The 27,993-nt window shown below is 47.8% G+C and overlaps 2 protein-coding genes across 2 annotated transcripts in view; both read left to right on the forward strand.

Annotated features, from left to right (window-relative positions):
- The window catches only part of LOC144162565 (aldehyde dehydrogenase, dimeric NADP-preferring-like), a 166,659-nt gene that overhangs the window by 13,866 nt on the left and 124,800 nt on the right, over positions 1-27,993 (forward strand). Inside the window, exon 2 of the mRNA XM_077693154.1 lies at positions 27,895-27,990. Within this exon, the coding sequence (XP_077549280.1) occupies positions 27,900-27,990 (91 nt within the window). The 5' untranslated portion in view covers positions 27,895-27,899. The remainder of the gene's footprint in view (positions 1-27,894; positions 27,991-27,993) is intronic.
- LOC144161557 (cullin-1-like) lies at positions 17,635-19,291 on the forward strand. Its single transcript, XM_077692210.1, has 2 exons — positions 17,635-18,416; positions 19,258-19,291. Exons 1-2 carry the CDS (start codon positions 17,635-17,637, stop codon positions 19,289-19,291), a joined length of 816 nt encoding a protein of 271 aa, XP_077548336.1.

Consider the following 27,993-nt stretch of genomic DNA (forward strand, 5'->3'; position numbering starts at 1 on the left):
TCTATGCGGAAATGCCTTAGGTTTTTGTCAGGACGCCATCGGTCCCAGTAAGAATGTAAAAATGGGGTGCCTTTGGCTTGCCGCAGCTGGTAGTGGCCTACACCACGGAGAATATATAGAGCGGTTTTGGTGGAGGAACTTTTGTGACGTAAAGGCGTGCATAATTATAGGCTACATTTTCGCTGCATACAAGCATGCGTAACACCTTGCGTTGAAAAGCGCTCTATTCGGAATAGCACACATCACCACACTGAAATAAAGGCTTTATAGCGGCACTAATGCATTGGCTCGCTCAGCCAGGTTCAATTTTTCCGCTCTCTCCGCGCTGGTTACTAAATTCTCTAGTAGGGGCCGCCACCCTTTGCGATGCGCGCTTTGAGAAGTCTTCAGGCGGCGGACAGGGGGCACTCCCCGCACGCAAAACTAATTCGGGCCGTCGAAACGAAACAAAAATCGGAACCGAAAAACGAAAAAAAAAAGGGTATTTTTGGCCAGAACAAAAACGAAAAAAAAAACGTTATTTATTATTTCGTTCAGGAGCAAGACCGAACAAATTTCATTTCCGTTTTCGGTTTGAATTGAACATTGAGGTTGTTAAAGGTTTCAAACAGTTCGCTGGCACTTAATCGCCTTTCCTCTCGCTGGCGCTCTCTCTACTTCGTCAGACAGCTGCCCGTTTGCACACTGTCTCGATTATCAGTACCACCGTGATCAGTACTGAGCTCCCCGCGTGATGGCCGCGCGCATCTGACCGGGATGTAGACGCATGGAGCCTCCATGGCATGGAGGAAAGTGTAGACGTCCCAACCAAGTTCCCTTTTTCCGCCAACCCCGTGCTGGTTACTTAATTTTCTAGTAGGGGTCGCCACTCTTTACGACACGCGCCTTGAGAAGTCTTCGGACGGCGTACAGGGGGCACTCCACGGACGCAAAATCTAAGTAATTCTAGGGGCCTTAGCATTCTTAGGTGCCTTAGCAATACCAATTCCATCTGTCGGAACAACCGAATTCTGACTTGACTCAAATTTATTCATAAGAGTTTTAGTGTTCAGGCCACAGACCAAAACGGAATACTCAACAGTCGAGCGTACGCGCGCAGCCCGCTGATTTTCAGGACGCTTGAAGGGTTCGCACCTTACAAAAATATATACGTTAACCTAATGGGGCTCCCAAAACAAACAGCACTCGAAGATATTTCATCTACGACAGCATCTAAATCAAACTAGAGGCCTCTTCTATTTGGCCTGCACTGTCTGCATGCGTTCAGAATTAGTTCAGCCAGTTCAGGCGCCGCCACTGCAGAACCGGTCCTGCACTTTTGTCGTCTGCTTCTGCACCTCCTCCCTGGGAGGTGTAGGAAAAGCCGTGAACTCATCCTGCACTCTCTGCACCGTCGGCAAATCGAAGAGAAAAGTGCAGGCGCCGCGCGCTGCACTCGAAAATCGAAGAGGCGAGTGCTGCACTACCTGAATGAGTGCAGCGACTGCAGCCAAACGCAAGACAACTAAAGGTGGCAAGTTGAGGGTTGCTAGCATGTGGTTTTTGGGGACCTGAGCGAAAACTTGGAAGAATATTTGCTGCTGCGCCACCAAGACTCGCACTGACATTTTTCGATGGCCATTTTTTCCGGATGCTATAGAACAATGGAATCGCTCACCCCACCATGTTGTTAATAGTACCGATGTGCAAACTTTTGACAGAGAAATCGATGCTTATTTTAGTCATGGTTGAAGTACTGCCAATTCTGTTTTCCTGCGTGCATTGCATTGTGATTTCCCTTTCTTGTTTTTCGGTTTTCGGTTTGTACTCACTATTGTACTCCCTCCCTGTTATGACCCTCATGCGAGGGTTGACAGTATCACTAAATAAATAAATAATAAATAAAGAAGTACACGGCAAGGACAGCTTAGGTGCTCTCGAAATTTTGCGTGTGTGCAGTAGAGGTATTTAATAGACATTTATTCAAACCCGTACAGTCTTTGTCAAAATTTTGTGGGCCGCGGCGACCGTGCCCGGAGCAGGCGCGCGGCCGAGCAGGGGCGCTGCGCTTGGCGCTGTCGGCTGGTTGCGCGGCTCGAGAACTTTTGCTTTTGCTTTTGTAGCGTGTGGGGCACGACAAGTGCTGCGCAAAGTGCCTGCACTGAAGGGAAGTGCGCGTGCTATGAGAAACCAGCCCTAGGCCCCTATTCTCGACTGCACAAATTCCCGAAGAATCGGGGAATTTGCCGGAAGACTTCCTTGATTGGTTTTCAGATTTGGTCACGTGCTTCCGGTTGACAAAGTGGTTGTGTGTGCTGCCGTCATTTTGACGTTTCATGACGTTTACGCGCGTTTACGGGCACCAGTTCTAAAGTTTCCCTTATTTCTCTTTACTGAAAGCGCATAATTCTTGGCCGGCAAGGAAAAACTCGACTAAATGCACGGGACATGAACGGCTATTCTTTGCTATTCAACAACAATACTGCTTGTAACACACGCCCTCTCTGTGATTGGCTGAGAAGGCGGGACATCATTTAAACAGCCGGCCGGAACGATCACATTACACATTGGCAACTTCAACCTGCGTAAAAGTGACGTAGTGTTACGTAAAAGCCTGAAAATGGCGGCTGCTTTTGCCGCGAAATAGGGCAAAAAATTTCGCCGACCTTCGACGCCGCCAAATGTCCGGGAATTTGCAGCGGGCGCATATTCGCATTGCGCGCGGTTTAAAGCATGTTTTCTACAGAAAAAAATATTTTCGACTGTTTATAAGTCGGCGATCACGGAGCATACAAATGACGTGCAGTATTTTGCATTTATGTTTGGCAATAAAATAAAAAAATTATTTGTTCTGCGTAACCACAACATAAAAGGGCAGTACAGGCCTCTCCATGACAAAGAGAACCCAATGCATGACATTTGTCCACACTCCTCGTAATAAGCTGCTGGGTCACATGATCGAACGCAAGAGAAAAGTAACAAAGAAAAATGACTTGTTTATTTCGGCGCATGTTAAAGATCCCCAGGTGGTCAAAATTGATCCGGATCCCTCCACTACACTCAAGAAAAAAGGGTGTGATAATATGTATCATATATTGCTCCCTAAGGGGTAGAAAGATTCTCCCTTTAAGAGGGAGGAGCGCGTTTCTCCCCCTAGGAGTGGAGGAAGATTTCCCCCTTTCGTGAGCTAGTGGAGGAGCGTTCCTCCCCTGGCAACGTCACCCCAGCAAGGCTTGTCATGCGAGAAAGGCCTAGCGAGCTGATCGGTTTGAGGATCGAGGAAGTACAAATACGTAGGTTACTGTGGTTGTGTGCGCTTAAAATGCGCTAAAATAACCAAGAAATTACCTACCGAGCACCAGAACTACGGTTAGCAAGCGATGTCGCCAATCGTATATGCGCGACTTGCATTAATCTCGCTGCGCGCCCCGCCTACGCGTTCAGAGCGAACGCGCCGCCGTAAATACAGTACAAGTCATACCCATTGCTTTCAAAATGCCGCCTTTATTTCCGAAAGGCTCGTAACGCCGCCGTTCACCACACACGAGATCACAAGCATCCAATGCGGCCGTTTGAGAACAACCAGTTGTTGTTAGTCGCCTTACTTTGCTACAACCGATACATCAAAACGCGGATCGTCTGCAATCGTAAATCTCAGCGCAAAGGCAATGCAGGCAACACAGAAAGCGTATCCGTCAGTACCCGTCGCTGTCGCATCCGTCCGAGCAAGGAGATGACAATGCTCGCCCTCTAGCGTGCTCGAAGTAAAGCAATCGTAAACGTTTTAAAATGACCGATAGATGACGCAGAAAAAATGTAGGGGTGGGGAGGGGCAGCTACTAAACATCACCCTCAGTGGGCACTTACATCAAGGCGTGGTTTCCTTTATGGATAACGTATATTATTATGGCCAACATCACAGAGGCAACATCACAGAGGCCGCATGTGAGCGGGCACATATTGGGAAGAAACATAGCACAACACAGCGACATACACTTCATTAAAGGCACTGCCAACGCACAACATCGCAAGCATAATACACGTATACACCACCACATATAGTACACTTTTGACATGTCCGCATGATCACAAGCCACAACTAAATATTGAAACGGTCACAAAGTATTTATAGCCCAGATCGCCGAGAATGCAGGTAGGAACAATGAGCTTGTTGCTTGTTTCGATAACCCACGGCAGTGCGTGAGCCTTAGGTGGGTTTTGTTATTACATCAAATCTAACCCGTGCAATTGCAAACGTTTATTAATTTGTCGTTTTGTAAGAAGCCGTAAAATATCTCAAAGAAGAAAAAACGTTTCACGATACAGTACGGTAGGTATGTTCGGGTAATGACACTCATTGCCTCGCCTTCGCTCTTTTAGCGTAGAGCGCATCGCTAGTCTGGCAACCATTCAGCCAAGACATCGCCTGAGGCGATTACCAAGATGTTACTAATGTTACCGAATGGGGGCCTTTTGTTGTTGGTAACTGATGCGTCAATATGCTGCGGTCCATGCTCGTTGACGAAAAAAGGGGCAGTTTGCTATCATCGCTGACCTCTTTTACCCTCGGGCGTCAGCATAAAACGTCCACAAATGCAGTGGTAACGTTGAACAGGGCGCAGGCGAGTCGCCCACAGCAAGCATGCAGCGGTGCCCACAGAATGTGCTTCAAACACACGGCTGGCGAGCCGTGCGTTAGCGTGGCGGGCACATGGTACTAATAAAAAAAAGACAGCGAGAAAACAAGCAAGCAGCACACCGTAGGGGAGGTGTTGCTCATAGTCGTCGTATGCGCCCGATCGGCGAAAGCCACAGTGCAACGATGAACGGTTTCGTTTTCGGTGTCGGCGCCGACAGCAGATTGCAGACGACAGGGGATATATCTGTGCTGTACTACTGGCTGAATTTTACCGCTTATCTTAAGGCAGGCTCAAAATACGTTTTGTACATTACGGGTAGTAGCTGTCCTCGAAAATATTCCCCTCTATTTTCTTCTTCCACCAGCATTTCAATCTTCTTGTAGTCACTTCTACAGCATTGACGTTTACTTCGTCTGTGGTGCCCTTAAATCCTGGGGCTTCGGAAAGCCGAATATATTCCTCATATGGATTTGGATAGGCACACTCACATTCCAACACTATGCGCCGCACGCATAGTTTCTGTTTCTTTTCCGCAGACCACGCATACCCCATCACTTTCTGTATACTTCCTCACAAAGCTGTTAGTTCACAAGCTCCCTGCTTTAGCCTCAAAAAGCAAAGTACTGCCCTTGAAATTACTATAGAAACTTTCCTTGCTGGTGTCTAATTTCTCAGCCCTGCAGATCTGTAACGAAGTTTAAGCTTTCATTTTTTTTCTCTCCATTTATTCGTTTCTATCTGCCTTGCCCCTTTTTTGGTTACCATGGCTGCATGTGATTCTCCGCTGTTCTTTCCGTATTTCATCTTTAGGCTTCTAGTTTTCTTTAGCCACTGCGTGTCCACGCCTCTCATGCATAGGCACCTAAAAAGTTTGGCTGTCCACCTACGTTGATCCATTGCTCTCAAGCTCCCCTCAAAGCATATTTTACTCCGAGCTTCTCGAACTTCAAACGACCCCCAGCCCATACCTCCCTGCACTGCTTCGTTAGTTGTTTTTCCATGCGCGCCTAAAGCCAGACGGCTTACCATTCTCTGGTTCACTTTAAGGCATGATAGAGCGCCTGATTCAAGGCACGATTATAGAGCGTCTGATGATAGCGTGCCTGGCCCGTCATCTGTTGGAATTCTTTGTTACTGGTGAACGTGAAATGTTACCATGAGGCCTCGGCTTGGGTGCAAGCTCTTCTTGAATTTTTGGGACAAAATAATGTTTTTATGGCGCATTTTTGGTTTGCAATGGGAAATACCAAACGCACACCTATTTTCAATTAAAAAGAACAGTGCAAATGGTACTCATGTATTGATGTTTTGCCTCAAATTCACCTCATGTTTTCTACTTACTGTACAATGTGGACAAATATGAAGTTTGGTTCCAGATTTAGTGGTTCGGAAAGGTTTTGCCTATATAGACCTCCCGTTCAAGTACTCTATTTCGTCCTGAAAGCTGAATGGAGGTACAGATAGACAGAAATACATACTTACAGACAGAGAGACCAAAATTTTCGGATTAAATAGCTCAAGAAGGACCATCGTCTCTAATAACAACGGCGACACCACGGCCCTCTACGGTGATGAGGCGCAGGGGCAACTTACGTTCAAGCATACTCCACTTTCCCCATGCCTGCCCCTGTTTTCCCTAGGGGAGGGGGCCAATCGTGGTCCGATTCTGAAAAAAAGCAGGGCCATCTCCACTAACTTGAAATCTGGGGAGGGGCGAGGCAAGCAGTGTATAATTGTACTCAAAGATTGCAGGTCTCTCTCTTGACACACGGCGCGCGCTGATATACGCGACATCCCATTTACGAAGACGGAGGAAAAGTGAAATTCGAAACGGAGAACTGCAAATTTTAAAGTTAAAACGAGTACGGAGCGAAATAGAAGCATGCAAGCCAGCGCGAACGAAACACGAGTGTTTCGGGGTATTGTTTTAGCACTGGTTTTTGACCATGGAGAGGAAACGTTATAGCGTGAGGCGTTGGAAAACCGAGTGTCCGTGTGTTTCAGTACCATGACCACATGAGGATTTAGTACCATGACCACATCACGACGTTTTAGTGGGGTACTGTGTTTTAGTACCATGGTACTGCATTTTAGTACCATAATTACATGACGACGACGACGACATGAGACACCGACAGCCCGAGCCACTAAGGTGCTTCGCGCCGAATACACGGGTCCCATGGGAAGTTTCTGAACTGGTGTATATATATTGAGCAACTCTGGCACGCACTATGTCGCAGATAGGAGCGCGAAACGGCGAAGTTACCGAGCCACGGAATCTCGTTGCGTCGCATCGCTGGCTACAGCCCTTCGGCGAGAACAATGGCCGCGGGGAGAGTACGACGTACGCACGCCTTTTCGGCAGCTACAGTGAGCGACTGATGGACGTCTTAATGAACCGGCGTGCTGATTACAGATTCGCGCTCGTGCGAATAAAGGGTTGGGGGATTGTGTTTCTCTAACCCAGCCGTCCATTTATCATTTCTGTCCTTTTCAGTTCGTTTTTTTGCTACTTTGTCGTCTACTATAAGCACACTTCACGCTCGCCTGAACCCGCATAGTAAGCCTGTCATGGAATATTTATGCCCGTTCTCCCGCTGTAAACACGCAACAGTGGCTCCCTCTAAGTTGAAGCCAACGTCGAAGCCTGCCGAATGCGCTGTCATATGAGTAGAGCTTGCCTTCGATGTTCGTCTAATCAACTAAAGTGGACTGGTTCTTTCTGGAATACCTGGTTTGTTTTATCACGCGAAACCGACGTGGGGTGTACAACGGCAAATCTCCGGGTAACATTATTGGTTGAAGGGTTCCTGTGGTCGCTTGCTCCGCAAGCCTGCCTTCCATGATCCACACCATCAGCGAAAAGTCCGGAGGTAAATGAATGTAGCATGCTTCATTTTGACGGAATTCTACCGTCAAAATTTGCACCCACCAATTCTGTGGACTGCGCCCAACTTCGCACGGCATCCTTGTTCACAAAGTGGACGGGCACTAGTTTGTGCGTGTGTGCGTGTGTGTGCGTGCGTGCACGTGCGTGTGTGCGTACGCGTGCGTGTGCGTGCCTGTGTGCGTGCGTGTGTGCGCGTGTGTGTGCGAGCGCGTGCGCGTACGCGTGTGTGCATGTGTGCGTGTGCGCGTGTGTGTATGTGCGTGTGTATGTGTGTGCGTGTGCGTGTGTGTGTGTGTGTGTGTGTGTGTGTGTGTGTGTGTGTGTGTGTGTGTGTGTGTGTGTGTGTGTGTGTGTGTGTGTGTGTGTGTGTGTGTGTGTGTGTGTGTGTGTGTGTCGCACTCGTTTTCTTCAAAACATAACTGGTACTTATTCACTGCCATTTATTTGTGCGAAAAACCATCGTCCTGTCAAGAAAATGGCCGGTGTTCTAAATAAATAAGAAAAGCATTTCAGTTTGCATCATCTTTGAACCCGGTTCTCCATAACAGGAGTGCAATGCGCCACCACTGCGCTATCTCCAGACGCTGCCGGCGATGATGATGCTGATGCTGATGATGATGATGTTCCTTAGTGAATAGCACACACTCAATGAGGTGTCGGCCAATAATCAGTGGAGGAAAAGTAAAACTCTTACTTGAAAGCAGGGCCCTGTATAAAGGTAACTGAACAAAAGCAGTGTTTGTTGCTGTTTTTTTTCTTCGTTGACCATACCCACTTGGGGATTGGCCAGGAATCGAGAGCTTTGAGGGGCTATTGGGTCCGCTTTGCAGAATTCATGAAGGTATGAATTCTAAACGTAAAAGTTGGAGAATAATGCGTGCCGCGTTACACTTGAACTAGATGGCGTGGGAGTAAAACAGGTGCTGTAGAGCACAGCGCGAGGTAACATTTACAAGATTTATTTCCAATGCTACTTCTAATACGTTGCTCTCGAATAGGGCAACGGCGTGCTTTTTGTTTGTTTCGATGAGCCATGCTCATACGAAGTGCTAGTCACCTGAAGTCTAGCTTGAGAGTTCACTGCATTATGACGCGAAGCAGGCTGCAGGGCATAAAAGCTTCTCAGGGCCGTAACGGCAATTCCGCGAGCAACAAGCAGCATGACCGAAATATTGCAAGCCCTGCTGAGTGGTCTGTGCAGCTCGCAAATCCAGAGGACCCGATCCTGGTATTTCCTAGCTCCTATAATTCGCCATTGATCGGAACGAAGATTCGCCATTCATCGGAAGTTGGAATAAGTTTGTGTCATCGATCACGTCGTACACGCATACGCGATAAGTGTGGAGAAGAATTCAATCACTTTGTGGAAGTCACAATGTTACACATCCTTTTAGTTTAGTTGGCAACCGCCTAGAAGACCAAGCGAATGCACTAGGCGAGCGTTTTGAGGACATGCATGTCAAGCTAGGCTCACTATTCAGGCGATTTTCTCAAACACAAGAGGTCAGAAGAACAAAAGATCATGCGTGGCAAAAAGCATTCTGATGTGGGATATAACTGCTGCCCCGTCACTGTGCAGGAGCTTAAAGTTCCCATCCCCACTTGTGGGATCAGCACCAGGTGAAGACTGAGTAATATATACCACGATTTAAGCACCTGCACGAGGACATGCTAGGAATGCTCTTCCCGCTGTTTAGCAAGATATGGTGCGCATGCAGGGCAGTTTGCAAAGGCATCGAAACAAGCTGTGGTGGTTCCAATTCGGAATAATTGTAAAGACCGAGCTCTTCCGACAAGTATTACGCCGATCGCTTTTAGGAGTTGCTTATGCAAAATCTTGGGAAAACTAATTAACCGTCGTCTTATGTGTTTTCTTGAATACCACGGTATTATACACAATCACCAGGCAGGTTTTCGCTCCGGTAGACCCACGGCAGACCACCTTGTGATGCGAGTCCTACATCAGGGATGCGTTTGTAGATAAGCAGCACTGGTTATCAGTTTTCTTTGACCTCCAAAAGGCTTACGATACAGCCTGGCGTCGGGGTACTCTGTGTGATCTGCGGTGCCTTGGCATTTGTGGAAACATGCTGAACAGTTTGAAAGGCCACCTTTGGGAGCGCACCTTTCGGGTTAGGGTTGGAGATGTCGTGTCAAAGAAGTTTGTTCCAGAAAATGGATTGATTTGATTGATTGTGGGGTTTAACGCGCCGACACAACGCAGGCGATGAGGCGCGCCGTATAGTGGAGGGCTACGGATTAATTTTGACCACCTGGGGATCTTTAACGTGCGCCGAAATCTCGTACACACGGGCGTTTTTGCTATTCGCCTCCATCAGAAAAGCGGCCGCCGCGGCCGGGAATCGAACCCGCGCCCACGGGCTCAGCAGCAGAGTGCCTTAGCCACTGAGCCACCGCGCCGGGTTCAAGAAAATAGAGTGTCACAAGCCGGTGGTCCGATCGACACTTTTTTATTGTTAAGGTGAATTCCTTGGGAACTACAATGCCTCGTCCCATTTCCGACTCACTATATGTTGACGATGTTCACATTGCCCTTAAATCATGTAATGGCGTTGTGCTGCTGAGCCCAAGGACGCGGGTTTGATTCCCGGCCGCGGCGGCCGCTTTTCTGATGGAGGCTAAAAGCAAAAACGCGCGTGTGTTCGAGATTTCGGCGCACGTTAAAGATGTCCAGGCGATCAAAATTATTCCGGAGCCCTCCACTACGGCGCGCCTTATTCCCTACGTTGCGTCGGTGCGTTAAAGCCCTCAATCAATCAATCAATCAATCAATCAATCAATCAATCAATCAATCAATCAATCAATCAACCAACCAATCAATCAATCAATATGTCCATTTGTGAGAGTCACATCTAAGTTGCTTCAAACTCACCAAATGGGGAGACAAAAATGGTTGTTTCAATACAGACAAAAACACGTTTTCTCTAAATAGCCCGGTATTCGCCCGGATCCCGTTATTTCAGTTAATGAAATACCCGTTGCTTTAAAAAAGGAGCACAAGTTTTTAGGGCTTGTACTTGATGACAAACTTTCGTTTATTGCACACCTTGAGTGCCTTAGACTAAAATGTTTGGTGCAGTCGGGATCATGAAAGACCTCTCAAACCAGTCATGGGGTAATGAGACAAAGTGACTATTGGCCTTGTTCAATAGCCGTGTGAGGTCCCGCATTGACTATGGCTGCCCTGTTTATCAGTTCTTTGCAAAAACAGCACTGAAGGTGTTAGAACCTGTCTACCACCTTGGTCTCCATCTGGCTACCGGCGCCTCCAGGGCAAGCCCTGTTTTAAGCCTATATGTAGAGGCCAAACAGTGGTTTCTTGATACACAGCGGAAGTACACTGGGCTTTCGTGTGCTCTAGAAGGGACATCCTTGACTGTACATCCAAACAGCACTGTAAGCAAGCAGGCTTTCGAGCGTTTTCGAAAAGTGATCGACCCACAATGGCCAGGACATTTCTTCCGGCAGTGAGCGCACAGGCCTCAGGCCTCGAGATATCCTTCGCGGATGTCCATAAAGCCATCTTAGCCGACTCTGTCCCTTCATGGGACCTATGTCCTATCTTTTTTAAAGCAAAGCTTTCTAGCTCTACCAGCCAACGGTTCTTTCGTGGCGTGCGGGACAACAAACTCCTAACGTGGCGGAGGCGAAAGGGGGGGGGGGGGGGGCGAAGACGGGGGCGGAGCGTTTCACTCATGGAGCACACTGTAGATGGCGGGGCAAATAAATTCCCAGAGTTTCCCGCGCGGAAGTGCCTGCTCGCCGGCGGTGGCGTCAGCGGTACGGCTCTGTCGTCTGCTTTAGCGACGGTTCTTTTGGGCCTGTTTTGGTGCAGTTTGGCGTCCATGGCGCGCTGCCATCACACAGCTTAACTTGTTCGACAGCCCCTCCAGGGTAACCTACACCCAACAGAATTAGTTTTCGTACGGCAAACATACGTTAAGGATTGGTTTGCAGGGCGGGAAAAGCATATACAGACATCTGGCCGCTAGAGAAACGCTACATTTTGCGCACTGCTTGCCACGAATGGGCCTCCGTTTCCTAAATTGGTGAATACAAATTCGGTTGTGTTTTAAGAGGTATTACAAAAGGCGAATGTAGCAACTGGTTCTGATAAATAGCGAATATAAAAGTTCCCTCAGCTTTCTCTCAATTCCCAAACTTACTAATCTGACTAGTTTAAATCGGTATAAATGGGAATCACTACGCTCCCATGCCAAATTGTTTCAGCGTCTGCGCTTGTGTCGCATGGTAGTGTGGCCCCAAGCTAGCACATCAGAATGGCTAGGCTCCGCTGTCTAACCCTTCGAAAGACGCTCCTCTCCGTTTTGCTTCTTCCTACTGACGGCCGGGCTACAGCGACGGCATCCGCCGCTCTAGCTCGGCTGTGGCCGACGCTGCTGCTGCGTTCGCGACGCCGCCTCCGCGAATTCCAGATAACGGCTGGCAAAATCTCTGGTTTTACTCTTTGTAGAGCCACGTGTGTGAACTCAAGTTACGTCGCATGGACAATTGTTGTGGGTGTCGTTTTGCTTTTCAATTACCAGCGTGGATTGGAGCCAATTTCTTATTGGTCTTTTATGGAGATCGACAAAAAAACAGCGCCAAGGGAATTAATCAGGCCGCACTTTTTGTACCTACAAAACAAATACGGAGCTTCTGAGTTCCACACAGATGCCTCCATGTCCACAACTGCAGTATCATGGCCCAACGCACGGCCCAAACGTTTCCACGTCGAAGGCTATGCCGAAGGCCACATCAATTTTCACTGATGAAACACACGGCCTTGTCATGCCAGTAGAACAAATAATTCAGGGCAAAGTTCAAAGGTCAGTGATGTTCACCGGTTCTCAAAATGCAGTGCAGTCTTTAGCTTCAGGAAAGTTACCAAGATATTCAGTCTTTAATCAACTTCCCAAGCTGCTGTGCTTAGCACACAAGTAAAAACTTCAAGTCACAATCGGTTGGGTACCAGGTCACTGTGGCCTAGCGGGAAATAAAGAAGCAGACAGGAATGCTGTGGCTGCTGTTCTTTGGAGTGACTTACATAAAAGGTCATCCCGTACGAGGACCTTAAATCGTACGTGTGAAAGATACTGCGTGACCAAAGGAAGGAAGAGTGGAACGTGCAGACGGCAAATAAATTGCACATGGTAAAACCCAAACTAGGTAAAGCAATCACTGAGAAGCGGGAAAGGATCACAGAGGTTACCCTTTGTAGACTCCGGATAGGGCGTACCCGTGCTACCCATGCACACCTAATAAAATTTTTAGGACAGCCACGCTGCTCACGATGTGGAGGGCTGCTCTCAGTCGTCCGTTTGTTAATCGAATGGAAAATACTGGAACAACAAAGGAAGCTCCACTTCCCAGAACGATACACGCGGATGATATCGCAGCATCGATTACTGTTTGTTTCCGACGAGGCAATTTTCTTTATTAACCGCTTTGTTAAGTATCTGTCATGTCTAGATTTTTTCAATATACGTCTTATATCATTCATGAACGTAGTCATTGCCTCCCGCTTGAAACCTAAATGGTCCGGCTTTGATACTGCAAGGAGAGTGGCGTGAAGGGCCTATATTATATCCATGGAAGCATGAGATTTGTTTTTACCTGTGGCTCTACACTTGTTTTAACAACTTTCACCTTTTTAAACAGTAATTCTCCCATGATTTGCATTTTATATCTCTACTTGCATAATTCAACATCACAGCACTTGCGCTCTTTGGCCTTGACACCCTTGCGCCAAGAAAACCGAACATCATCATCATTATCAGCCATTGATCGAAAATCTAAGATGTCGCTTGAGGTCTTCCTTAAAAGAGGGCTGCCGTTTCTCACACTTCTCTCTTTTATTTGCTAGTCCTTAGCAGTTCTGAGCGGCTAGTGGGCTAAGAACATGCTCTCGCAATAGAAATTCTATCGGCTGAAAAAAACTGTGGTTGATTCCTCTGTCAAAGAATCAGTAAAACACGAAAGGGAAATGTGCAGCGAAATCTTCAGCTGAGCATGATTTGCGGGTCGGCGGCTGCTCTGTGGGTGTGCTTGGCGAGCAACGTCCTGCTGGCGGGTCGCTTCGGCAAAGGTGCACTAGCGTTGCGCTGCTGAGCACGAGGTCGCGGGTTCGATTCCCGGCCGCGGCGGCCGCTTTTCTGATGGAGACGAAAAGCAAAAACGCCCGTGTGTACGAGATTTCGGCGCACGTTAAAGATCCCCAGGTGGTCGAAATTAATCCGGAGCCCTCCACTACGGCGCGCCTCATCGCCTGCGTTGCGTCGGCGCGTTAAACCCTACAATCAATCAATCAATCAATCAATCAATCAATCAATCAATCAATAAATAAATAAATAAATAAATAAATAAATAAATAAATCAAGAAATCTTAAGGTATCGCGGCATAAAACACTTTCGTGATAAAATATAAAAATCCGAAAACGAACAACCCTAAGTATGACGTACTGTTTAGTAGTAAAGATTGCTTCCCCGCAAGAACACCCTGTATGCAGGGATGCAACCTTTATAGACCGCTGGCTCCGTTGTACTGGCGTCACTTCTGTGGCGGATATGACGCCAGCGACATCTCAGTGGATCCGGAAATAAAACACTTTCATGTAAAAAAAAATACGGAGCTGCTTCAGAGCAGTACTGGACAGTCAAACAGTGAGCCAAGACGTCTTCGCAGTGGCAGGCGACCACGCCCTACGGCCAATGAGCTGGTCATTTGCAACTGTATAACCTCGTCTCTCGTCGACGCAAATGGTAGTCCCTTTCAAATAGAGCTTCCATTAGGCGACGAATCAATGATCGAGGAGTCCCTATGGGACACGCGGTAAGCGTCTTCGACCCGCTATCTCGTAATTATGCGACGCCTTTCTCTCGCCTTGTGCACTCACTCGTCAAGCGTTTCCAGCGACGACCGCCACGCATGCGTGTCACCTGATGCAGCCTCGAGACCCACGAACGGGCCTGAACAATCGTATACTAATTCCTCGCTTAACTTCGCCTTGCCTTCGCCTTCGCTCTTATTATGCAAGGTTTCGGGTCTGTGCACGCAGCACCTTCTTCAAGGGCGCGTTCTATTCAACTGGTCGGGTGCGTGTGGGGCTGTCTTGGGCTGTTGTGCGTCTCGGGCCATCGTCGCAGTGCGGCTGTAATCCGTGCATAGTGAAGTCCAATTCGGAAAGGTCAAGTTCGCCGAGTGCTGGCTGAGCTTCGGTTGCAGCTGCGTCAACGGAGGCGAACGCGTTGTGGAGCTTGAGAAATTTGTGGAACTTGATGGACGTGACACTTTGGAAACCTTATCTACCCGTGTTGTGTTCTGGGAAGACCATCAAGAAGGACGCACGCCCGTTTACCGTGAGGTACGCTAAACCAAAAATACTGGTAATTTCCTGTTATATCAAGGCCTTGGCAATGTTTTCTGCACTGATAGGCCTACTTTTTGTGTGATCTGCCTTCTTTTTAATGTGTGTAATTAGAGTGAGCATTTCTTGCTTAGTAGCGTTTGTAGTAGGAGGAGGAGAAGGAGGAGATCATTCTGTAACACTTCTAAATCTTCCACCCATAATTCCTGAAAATGTGTTCTAGAGCGATGTTGTTCTAGATCATGGTCTAGAACATCGCTCTAGAACGCGTATTGAGGAATTATGGGCGGCAGGTTTTAGTAGTAGTAAGAGTACTAGTATTAGTAGTAGTAGTAGTTGTAGTAGTAGTAGTAGTTGTTGTAGCAGTAGTAGCAGTAGTAGTAGTACTAGCACCAGTACTAGTAGTTGTTGTAGTAGTAGTAGTAGCAGTAGTAGTAATAGTAGTAGTAGTAGTAGTGTGTAATTAGTAGTGTGTAATAAAAGTTATCTACTACTACTAGTAGTAGTAGTAGAGAACTTTATTTTGCAGAGAAATATATGTAGTCCCTTAGTTCAGGAGCCCAAGTGACGATTGCGCGATGTCTGCCCAGGAGACCAGTTGTTGCTGGGCGCCAAGGTCAGCTTTGGTTCGTCAGGTTCTCCCACACCTCGGGAAGGTGAAGAGGGGAATAAATAGGGGGGAGGCCTTGGTTGTGAGCACACCCGATGATCATGTGGTTTAGGGTGCCTGGTTAAGAACAAAATTTACATTCTGCGAGCGCTGATACTGTAACTATCATGCACACAGTGTTGGATATCCACTAAGAGCGCCCGCCTGCCCTGTTCTGGGTACATTTCAATTCCAACACCTTTCCAAGAGCCGGCCAACATGTTTAGTCTTTCCCAACTACCTATTTAATTATTTATTAATGACTGAATTTTCAGTTTGCTGATGAGCTTAAACGTTAATGGTGAACTTGTGCATGGCGTTTTAAAACACCGTATCCGCGCTTTTGCTTACCATTTTTACTACTGTACCGGTCTTTTTATAGGGATGATAACATAACCGCAGAACTATCATCACCGAAAAGGTATTTTTGCTCATGATCTTACCCCCCCCCCCCCTTCTCCCTACGCATGCGCAACGCATTTTGCGAGTGTGCAATATCATGGCTTTCCACCGACTTACCCGGCCAAACAACTCCCGTTCACTGACTAGCAAGAATCAGTGTTAATAATAAATGCCAATTCCTTGCTTTGGCCGGCGTTTTGTCCAGGCGCGGTAAAAGTTAATAGTGACTCTGGATCATCGGAGAGCGGGAGCGGTTAGTCCGGTTCGGCAAAACCGAAAACAGACTGCTGTCGTAAATGCCATATGAGTCAAAAATTCACGCGGTGCTGAATGTCCCAACATGAATGAAGACCACAAATTATGATGAGTGTATTTAGTTTAATAACCGATCTCCAGCGTTGATGAAGGCAAAGACAACAAGGAGCATGGTCGTTTTAGTATACGGTAGATGGTGAAGCTCTTAATTATTCAGCAGCAACAACCTTATAAAAGCCTCGGAATAAACTATTCATTAAGCCGAGTAGAAACCCATCCTTCAGGGTTTGTGGTTCGTTGACGGCAGCGAAGGAGCCCTTCGCTGTGGGTGCTCGGCGGTGGTGGTGGCCAGGGATGAGACAAGGGAACGGCGACGACACAACTCGATGAGCAAAACGAAGAAAACTGTATTTACGGTTATTTACCGGAGTTGGTTACAGCAAGTTGGTTACAGAAAGTTGGTTGCAGGGTTGGTTAAGAATGGCTGTCTTAGCAATCGACCCTTCGAGTTGCGCCCTAGGTATCAGACCTTAGCGGTCGACTCTGGGTTACGCCGTAGACGGCAAGGTTCTGAAGTACCCTGAGCACGAAGGCTCGCAAGTCCTTGATGACCCTCTGAGATTACAGCCAAGTCTCCCGCTGGCCGTTATGCCCGGGAGTATAATCCCTCGTTTCCATTGTAAGCCGGACAGCACACCTGATTGGTCAGAGCGACATCTCGAATCCCACCAATCGTGGGGCCAAACGCCGCCTTCCCAAACTTCGCGTACTTCCCTCCTCTCCCCAGACGGAGCGGACGCAGGAAGACGCGTACACGTGCACGGGGCAGCTTTGCCACGCTGAGGGTGGCCATTATGCGCCGCGGGAGTTTTAAAAGCCGCAGCCTGGGCTTACGCACTCTAAGCGTAACACGGTGGCCCCGAGGCACGAAACCCCAAAACGGCGTTTTATTGCCCTAATTTGGCGCGCCCTTTCGACGCATATGAAGACGGGAGCCGGGCTCTTCAGAACTAGGCCAGCGGCCACAAAGGGAAGTAGGGGTGGCGCTTACAAAGGACGTCGTCCTGGCCTAGGCACTGTGAGAGTGACACGGTGACCTCCAAAGCTCTCAAGGGCGCGTCATTCTGAGACGTCCAAAAAGGGGAGCCACGCTCCCCCCAAGAAAAACCAATTACGGCGGCGGCCATTAAGAGAAGCGGGGCGGTAGTGCGCGTGGCCTCTCATCCCGCGTATCTTATCTCTCATCTCCCTTCCTCCGGTATACCTGAAGGCGGCAGCAGTCATACAAGCCGTATGTTATATTATCCCGGTATTAAAATTATTCCTGGAAAGGATAAAGAAAAAAAGCTTCCGCCTGCAGCAACCATCATCACCTCATGATCGCGCATCTGGGCAAACGTTGAAACGACTGAGGACGAAGAAGAAGACAACATGGCGTTTGGTCAGCCGCCTGGACTCGAATATGGTAACCACGCGAACGAAATTGTCGCGGCGCAAGAAGCATGGGCCATCTTGCTGGATGGCATCAATGACGTCTACACGGGAAACTCGGGAGACCTCTCCAGAGCCAGGTACATGCAGCTTTATACTCTTGTCAGCGACTACCCGGCCTGCCTACCACCGGGAAGTATCCGACACGCGACTACAGGGGACGACCTGTTCAGAGACCTGTACCAGCGAATGCAAGACTTCCTCAAGACGCACCTAGAACGCCTCGTAGAGAAGGGAAATGGTTTGACGGCAGTGGATACTGTTAGCTTCTACGCCGAGGCGCGGGAGAAGTACATCCGTGCAAGCGAAGTGCTCGACGGGATCTGCTCTTATCTCAACCGCACTTGGATCTACAGCCGGCGCCTACAGGGAGATCCGCTTGTCCTTCCGGTCTACCAGATGGCGCTCGTATCCTGGAGGGAATGGTTCTTGCCACCGTTGCGGGAGCGGCTGACCTACGGCTTGCTGAAGCTGATCGAAGACGAGAGAAACGGCGAGTCAATAAACTCAAGGCTCGTCAGCAGAGTGACTTCGTCGTTAGTCGAGCTCTCAGTGGACAGTGAGGATTCGCATCCGAAGGCGCCCAACTTGTCGCTGTACAAGGAGGTCTTCGAGAACGTCTTTCTGATACAATCCGAGCATTTCTACAGACAGGAGAGTACAGACTACCTCGCGAAGCACAGTGTCGTCAGGTACATAAAGAAGGTGGAGCGCCGCTTAAGGCAAGAAGAGCGGCGCGCGTCGACCTATCTGCACAAATCTACGCTAGAGCCAATTATGAAGGCCTGCGAGGGAGTTTTAATAGACGACCACTTGGGAGAATTTCATGAAGAATTTCCAAAACTGCTTAGACGCGAGCAGTGGGTGGATCTCAGACGGATGTTCCGGCTGGTTTCGCGTACAACCCATGGACTTGAACAGCTTCGCAGCTCATTTCAGGAGCACGTTTTGCAGGAAGGACTATCTGCGATTGAACGCGTTGGCGAAGAGGCAGCCAAGGATCCCAGTATGTATGTTAATACGTTGCTACACGTCCATGGAAAGTACAAGGACCTTGTGGTTACTACATTTGGGAGTGACGGAGGCTTTTTCAGTGCCTTGGAGGCGGCTTGCCGAAGGTTTGTGAATAGCCATTTCATCACGAGGCGCCCCAAATCGCGCAAGGGAACTCCCGAACTGCTTGCTCAATACTGCGACAGTCTACTGCTGAAGAGTCGTCAAAAGCCAGAAGTGGACGACCTAGACGAGGCATTAGACGCTGCAATACTTCTGTTAAGATTTACAGAGGACAAAGACGTGTTTAAGGTATGCTACAGCAAAATGCTCGCGATGCGGCTGCTACGAAAGACCTCAGTAAGCGAAGAGGCTGAGACAACGATGATTTCTCGGTTGAAGGAAATTTACTGCAACGGCTACACCATGAAACTAGAGCGCATGATTCAAGACATTAGAGTAAGTAAAGTCTTGAACGATAACTTCAATAAAGCCATGAAGAACACCCAGCAGTCTCTGGAACATGGTTTCACCGCATTCGTTCTGAACTCTGGGTCATGGCCCTTCCAGGTGTCGCCAGCTGTTTCGCTACCGCGTTCCCTAAACCACTCTATTCAATGTTTTACAAGGTACTATCTCACCGCGCATCCATCCCGGAAGCTTACATGGCTCTACCATATATCCGAAGGAGAACTGGCCACCACCTGCTTCAGGCGCCCATACATACTGCGGGCTTCCACAATGCACATGGTCGTTCTTCTGCAATACAACGATTCGCTTTTATTTACCGTGCAGCATCTTCAGGAAGCTACCGGAATTTCCACAGATATGCTGCACTCTGTCCTGAAAGCCATGCTTGAGGAAGGACTGCTTTCCCTGAAAGACCAAGAACAGGACGTACAGAAGCACCAACTACTGCCGCCTGACGCTGTGCTATCGCTCAACACGGAGTTCAGCAACGCCAAGCTGCTCGTCGATATCCGGGCCAGACTCAAGACCGACGCGAAAGTCCAGAAGGACGCCGACGAAGCGACGATCAAGGCGGAGCGGAAGACCTGCATTCAGGCTGCTATAGTGCGGGTTATGAAGAATCGCCGGATGCTCAAGCGTGAGCAGATAGTCGCCAATGTGATCGACCTGCTGTCGTGTAGGTTCAAGCCTGACGTGGAATGTATTAAAGAGTGCATCGACCACCTGGTGAAGAAGGAGTATCTGGAAAAAGCAGAAGGCGAAGAGGACACCTACATTTACCTGGCTTGAATAGCTGCCAAATTGATGCCTCGTTCAAATAAAATTTTCGTTTCGGATGGAATTTAGAAGCGTGTGGAAATTTGTGCTCACGACGTCCAAGCTACGCGTAGGCTTTTCGATTAATGGTGTACAGAAGTACTTGAGCTGTATTATGTACCATTAGAGACGCTTTCGTCTTGGCAAATGGCTATTTAGATGGAGCTTTTATTTTATTTTGCAATTGGTCTTCGTCATTTTTTAATATGTTAATTTTTAAGCAACTGTAAATGAAGCGGGAAACTCTTGTAAGCTGGGGCTTGCTGCACGGTAGCATGCAGAACGAGTTATGCGAGCCCAAACGTGAAACAAGGAAATGACAAAGTTAAAAGCGCAATACTCACCTCTCTATTCGGTTAACACCAATCAGTAACACGCACTTGCTACACATTACTCTGAAGCACGTTCTCGAAATCGTTTTTCTACTGGTGATCGTTATTGCACACGGCCTATAGTTGTGTGGCTCACCACTCGTGGCGGCGCGTCGGTGACGTCTGACGCGTGCAGAGTTCCACGAAAGCACTTTATGCATGAGGACGAGGCGTATTGCGGTATGCGGTGAATGATAAAAGATACGCAGCTCGTTGGAGATGTCTGTTGCCGGAGAGCCGAACGTGGAATACGATGCTCACGACCACCCAGATTCATTATCAATACAATCATCATAATTATCAACAACAAAAACAACAACAGCCCACTCAGTTCATTGCAGGACGAAGGCCTCTCCCATCGACGTTCAACTGCTCCTGTACTGCGCTGCTCTAGTTTATTCTCTAATCCACGAAGCTCGTTTCCTTTTCCCTAACGTAACTACTGTCATTCTTCTTCCTATGACTCGCTGAGCCGACTTAAGTGTGCTTTCATGTTGTTTAGTAAGGGAAAAAGTTTCCACTCTCTATGTCATCACCTGCATGACGCCCTGGTTGTATAAAGGCAAGGTTAGACTTCAACAACTCACACCCGCCGACTGTACTACATCCCTTAGCAGGGTAATCTGCTGCCACGAGATTCCGTCAACACATTTTCACGAATTCCTCATGTGCACCCGAAACAATCCGCAAGTGATACGACCCGACAATCAGATTCAAAACGTCCCTGTTGAAGATTATCCACCCTTTTGGACATTAACCGCTTACCTTGGCGTTGCCCGAATCCACGAGTTACAGAACCTTTCCGATCCCCGCCTCAGACACACTTCAACACCTTTATCGACCAACATTTTTTCGACAACCATGCTGTACTCGTTATAGCTGAATTCACCATTAAAAGTGGTTTCATGCGTGCAACGTATAGCTTTACGGCTTACTAAACTTTTTGATCACTGCACTCCATGCACTAGAATCTAGTTCTATCTAGCAAGCCCATGGGTCTTCTTTTTTTGTGGGAAATAAGAAGCCGTTGTACTCTGCTAAGGTGAATGATCAGCGTAAACTGTAGCACACCACACAATATTAGTCAACGCAGGATTGGGTGTGTTTATGTTCATAATTTGGTAACGGTACTGACGTTATATTTGGGATTACTATATACACTAAATAGCCCAAGATCTTAGGCCAAAGTTAAACCTATACACGACCGTATATACACGAGAAAAACAGCCCGCATTGCAATCCAAGTTATCACAGAAAACTAAGGACCTTATTGATCAGTGCCGGAAAATGTTAGTCCGCACTCCGCGAGACCAAATAGAAATGGCAGAGCTCTCCAAATTGATCAACAGAAGCAAGGCTGCCGACATCCGTACTTTCAATGTTGCAAAAATTGAAGCAACGTTGAAACATGGACGGAGTTTGAAAGCGACTAGAAGGAAGCTCACCATTGAAAAAAATACAATGTTGGCAAATACATTGTATTTGCCAACATTGGCAACATTGGCAAAATACATTGGCAAAATACAAAAATACAGGCCCTCCGGGACGCATGAGGTCACATAAAAAACAATATTGATGACATACTAAAAATAGCTGAGGAATTCTACAGAAACCTATTCACTTATCCCCCTGCATCAGACACACGTTTTCCCGTGAATGGTGTGGAACTCGTTCCGCCGGTTACAACTCATGAGGTAGCGATGACGCTCCAAGCAATGAAGAAAGGCAAAGCTGCAGGCGATGACAGTATTACGTCCGATATTGTGTGCCTCGCAGGTCGAATTGTTTAACGAAGCTTGCAGCCCTATTCTCGCAGTTCTTGAGCTCCTTAAGGGTGCCAAAGGAGTGGAAAAATGCTAATATAGTTCTCCTACACAACAAAGGTGATACCAAAGCGATTAAAAATTACAAGCGCATCAGCCTCCTCTCCGTTACTTACAAATTGTTTACTAAGGTAATTCTTAGCCACATCAGTGTCACTTTGAACTTTCAATAGCCACGAGAACAGGCCGGTTTCAGGAAGGGTTTCTCAACTTTAGATCATATTCACGCTATCAACCAGGTAATTCAAAACTGCTCAGAGTGTAATGCACCGATGTATATGGTATTCATAGAGTATGAAAAGGCATTTGACTCAGTGCCCACTTCAGCAGTAATAGACGTGTCACGTGATCACGGCGTCGACGAGACATACATTGCGCTATTCAATGATATATACGACGGATGTACGGGAACTATACGGCTCCATAACAGAACTTGTAAATTTCCTATACAAAAGAGAGTCTGGCAAGGGAAATTCTCCTCTATTATTTACAGCCTGTCTGGAGGGTGTGCCCAGTAAGGTTAGGTGGAGGAAAACGGGAGAGAGAATTTATGGGGAATATCTCAGCCACCTACAGTTTGCAGTTGACATAGTCTTGTTAAGTCAGAGCAGCACGGATTTGCAGGACATGCTTTGCCAATTGTGCTCAGCAAGTATCACTTCAGGCTTAAAAATAAACAGGAAAATGTCCAAGGAATTGTCGAATCAGCACGCCAAGGCACATCACTTCCAGGTAGACAATGAGGTCTGGAAAACAGTCACCGAATGCGTGTATCTTGGGCACGTCATAGGTGCTGATCCAAACCATGAACGGGAAATTACCCGAAGAATAAGCATGCATGGGTGGGCTGCGTTTGGTAAGAACTCAGACATCCTCACTGGTAAGCTTACCCTGTGACTCAAAAAGCTTGTATTCAATCAACCCGTTCTTCCAAAAATGCCTTATCCGGCAGGAACTTGGGGACTCCCCGAACTACTTGAAACCAAACTTAGATCTGCACAACGGGCCATGAAACGCCGAATGGTAGGGGTCACGTTGAGGGACAGGAAAACAGCCGCATGGATTAGGGAACAAACCAAGGTGGAGGAAATTCAATTTGAAATTAATGAAGGAAATGGGCATTGGCTGGTCACGTAATGTGAATGAGGGACAACACGTGGACAATCCGTTTGACAGATTGGCTGCCAATAGACCGCAAACGCATTAGGGGTCGGCCAAGAACTTGTTGGTGAATTGTGCTACGAAAATTTGGGGGGAAACATGGACTTAGCTGGCACTCGATAGGCGTGGCTGGAAATCTTTGGGAGAGGCTTTCGTCCTGCAGTGGACACAAACAGGCTCATGATGATGATGATGACGACCGTTTTCAATATTTGAGTGGCTGGGATTGGTTGGGTACTTGACATCAAACTTTTTTATCACAGAGTGAACCGCGTGAATTCTTCTTTAAAAAGTTCGCACTCAATTGTTTTACGATGATCCCAGGGGTATTGCCATCATGGCTAACCCGTGCAAAGTGCGTGGTGATGAACTTCTCGGTATACCACCTGGGTGCGCTTGGAGATTAATAGAGAGCGGACATCACACTTCCGTCTTTCCTATATACGGCGCAGACATACCCACTGCCGGTGTCATTGTCCTCTTGCGATGCAATGGCGTATGGCTTTCTGAAGGGAGGTATGTCTACACATGACTTAGTGCGTTGGTTGGTTGTCATGAATCACAGATGTACTGCAGTCCAAATGTCTCCAACGTAAATTGGACGAAACACTTCTTGTCTGGTATATATCACAACTTTAGATGGACGTTTTGCGAAAGTTAAGTCCACACATGATCTACGTAGAATGGCTGGTGGATGTGAATCGCTGCACTGTGGTAAAAATTGCTCCAACACGAACTGGATAAACCGTTTCTTGCCTGCCTTGCAAACATCCGAATTGCAGTCCAGAATGTGTGACACCCGGTGCTTGATCCTCTAGTTGCTCTTAGCAACATCGTTCTGTCGATAACAGCGGCTTCTATGTTCAATTCATTGCTCTTAAGCACGCTGCTCTGTGGGAGTCCTGACAATACGTGGCCACCCAATAGCCTCACAAATGTACAAATACAACACCCAATTGTGGGTTGTTCTTCGGGGGTCACGCTAGCGGAGGACGGCATTCCTACTATAATGTGCGGAGCCTTTATTAATTTCTGACGAATACCCCATGGGGTATTCGTCAAAAATTAATAAAGGCTCCGCCGGGTGGGTTCAGGCCCGCCGGGTGGGTTCGGATCCCACCCGGCGGGCATTTTTTCACCACTTTTTTTTCGACTCAAAAAAATTCTTCATCTCTTTCTATGACCCACCACAACCTCCCCTTTGCTTTCCGAGGTTTTCTTGACTGCCAACCTTTAGTTTCTGTCTTATATATATATATTATCACCAGCCTATCTACGCCCACTGCAGGTCAAAGGCCTCTCCCATTAATCTCCGATTAGCCCGGTCCTGCGCTAACTGCGACCAATTTATCCCCGTCGTGGGTTCGATTCCTGCTTCCGATCACGGTGGATTTTTTCTGTAATTCGATTTCTTCATTCCTGTATCATACAAAAATGTCAATTTAAAGCGCCTTCAAGTAGCCGAATAGCACTGGCAATAAGGACTGCATCTTTGATGTCTATATATATATATATATATATATATATATATATATATATATATATATATATATATATATATATATATATATATATATATATATATATATATATTAGAACTTCGAATATAAGTCGGGGTATGTTTGAGACTACAGATTTTGGGGGGGAAATATCGCCTTTTATTCGGATAAATACGGTACGTTCAACGCTGGGATATCAGCCATGACACACATGCAATGTTTACCGTCATCTGTCAAATACACTGACTTTTTTTGTCATGAAAACATGAAAACGCATTTCCTCCCTTTAAGTGACAGCGGATTTTTTATGCCAACCGTATTTTAGGGTGGAAATGCGTTCCGCGAGTAGACGCCACTTTGCGTCCAGTCGACCATCCAGCTGTGTTTCCAGGGTATGTAGCCGTAGCGTAACATACACCCCGTCTGTGTCAGCACTATTTTTTGTTACCGCGAAGCTATTAGCTTCTAGTTGGCTAGGATGTTTTGTGCCGGTCCTATGCGAAAAAAAAAGGAATTTGCATTATTAGAACACGCGTTTCACTTTACGTGAACCAAAAAAAAAAAAAAATAACGTAAGAAAGTGCGTCCATTAGAAATATAACCGCCCCGATTTGCGGCGATGCATTCCAGAGCGCGTTGCGTCAAAATTCAGGCGACCGCCGCGATTCGGACAACGTTTTGCACGAGACACACGTACGAAGCTGCGAGGATGCAAGGCTATGCTGGAGCCACTGGGAAGTTTGGGCGTCAATTTCTGGACGAGGAATTTGGTGTACAATGCGTCCTTGTAGAATGAGAGGCGAATGCGGACGAGGAATTTGATGTAGAATACGTGATTCTACGCGCGTGTAGAATGTGTGATCATTTGTGGTACGCGGATGGATCGACCCAGATCGCCAGTGCGGGCTACACGCAGAAGGAGACGGAGGAGCCACTGCTGCGGGACGTATTTCCAGGCGAAAACGTTGCAAAAGTTCCAGTTGGTGAGGTAAGCCCTGCTAGGGACAAGGCATGCTACGCAAGACGGGGGTGACTACAATGAAGGAGGAAAAGGAGGAGAGAAACGTTTATTGGAGCGGAAAGTGCTGTTGTGGGTGGCCGTCCTAGTCGGATAGCCGCGAGTCATGGCAGCTGCTCTTGCCCGAGACACGAGGTTAACCTGCGTCTCTAGCAGGCAGCTGGTCAGCTCGCACTCGCACTGCTCCAGGGAGGGGGTAGGGGTGGGATTTGGGTGGCAGGGGCAAGCCCAGGCAAGGTGGTATGTGGTGTTGGGGGTTTCACAGGATGGGCATTCGTAGGGATACATGGTCGGTGATGTGTTGTGTGGAATTGTTGCGTTGTAGTATGTCTGGGTTTGTAGTTGTCGCCAAAAGCGGGCGTCGTTGGTGTTGAGAGAAGGCTGAGGAGGAGGGTAGCCAAGGCGATTTCGACGGTAGTGGTACAAGATGTCTGTGTAACGACTCGGGACTGGGAGAGGATTGAGGTATTCCGGTGGGTCTTCTCTGCATTCAGTGAATGCCCGGGTAGTTAATTCGCGGGCAGCGGCATGTGCCGCCTCATTCCCTGCAAGGTTGGCGTGGCCTGGTGTTCACACGACGTAGATGGAGGGCAGCTTGTGTATGCGTCGTAGTATGTTGAGGGCTTGAGGCGAGATACATCCTTTTTGATAGTGGCGGCATGCTTCCTGGGAGTCTGTGATGATGACAATGTAATATGTCGTAGCTGTGGTTGCAGCTAGAGCTATGGCAGTTTCGTCTGCTGTCGTGGAGGCGGTAGTTAAGAGCGTGGCGGACGTCGGGAGGGTTTCCTGGGTGTTGAGGGCTACAAGGGCGTGAGCTTGGCGGTTATGATATGCAGCTGCGTCGGTGTATCTGGTGTCGGGGTTCTTCGAATAGCGTCTCTGGAGATAGCGGACTCGCGCTGCTCGTCGGCCTTTGTTGTAAAAGGGGTGCATATGGCGACGAGTGGTGAATATTAGACATTAGGGGTACAGTAGGAAGAAGGCAACCAAGAAATGTTAAAAACGAGAAACGAGGGAATGCTGCCAGCCGAGTCTGGACATGAAAATACAATTGAAAAGAAGATCGTTATTGTAAGTGCTGAATCAAAATGAGAAGTAAACTACGCAAAAAATGAAAGACAACACCAACACAAGAAAAATAAATAGATGAACGAACGCTACAGCGTGAAAGAGTACATTCGCGCTGTCTATGATCTAAAGAGATTTGTCCAGTTCCGATTCTCGTAGGAATCGGAGAACTTTTGTACCCAAGGTACTGTCAGCACTATTGGCCCAGGGCCCAAGAAAATGTCAAGGTTCGAGACTGCCTCCACGACCTTCACGAGACAGCTCGCTGCAGTTTTTAGCGCAACAGTGAATCAGCACACGCACAGCAAGTGATTTACAGTCTCACGCACAGCGCAAGCCTGGCACATGGGGGAATCGTCCCAATCCATCTTAAAGTTAAAACTCCGACTAAACGCTACATTCGGGCGCAGTCGGTGGAACGCTCCTTCAGTCAATCCACACATCCATTAGATTAGGGGATCGCAAGGTACGTACGTCAGCCGAAAATTACTGCTTTATGCCCATCAGATAATTTAGCAACTTGCTCTAAAGGGTTTTCTCACTTTCCCGGTTCTTGGCGTTCTTCGGCCACGTCACTGCACTGATGTAGCAGCTATTGAAGTTGCTGCAAGGAACGCGTTGGTAAGCCACTTTAAGAAAGCCACAAAAGCAAAGCAGAAACGCAGGGCGTATCTGCTTTGCTTTACGGTAAGCAAGGCTGCAGAGCCGAATGGCGCACTGGAAGTTTGTTTGAATACCCGCCCTGTGACTTCATGGCGGACGTCACGAAAACAGACGATTTGGCGGGAGAATCAAAATTTTAGTCTAAATTGATTAATTCATCAGTGAATACGGCTTCCTGTGCTTCCGGGCATGCGCTGGGGGCACTATAAAACAAAATCTCTCGAATAAAACAAACTTGTGCTTTGTCTGTGTGGTCCCATTAAGCAGGCCACATTTTGACTGGTGGCGTTCTATCTTGATGTTATCCTTCGCAGGGGTCATGCCGCTCCCAAAAGGCGTAGAGGCCGACACTCCAGCTGCGCCGAACGGCACCGTTGTCGGCCCAGGCATGGTCGACCCTCACTTCATCGGTG

The sequence above is a fragment of the Haemaphysalis longicornis genome, unplaced genomic scaffold (assembly GCF_048455015.1).
Source record: "Haemaphysalis longicornis isolate Haplotype H1 unplaced genomic scaffold, Haemaphysalis longicornis Haplotype H1 scaffold_12, whole genome shotgun sequence".
Lineage (NCBI taxonomy): Eukaryota > Metazoa > Arthropoda > Arachnida > Ixodida > Ixodidae > Haemaphysalis > Haemaphysalis longicornis.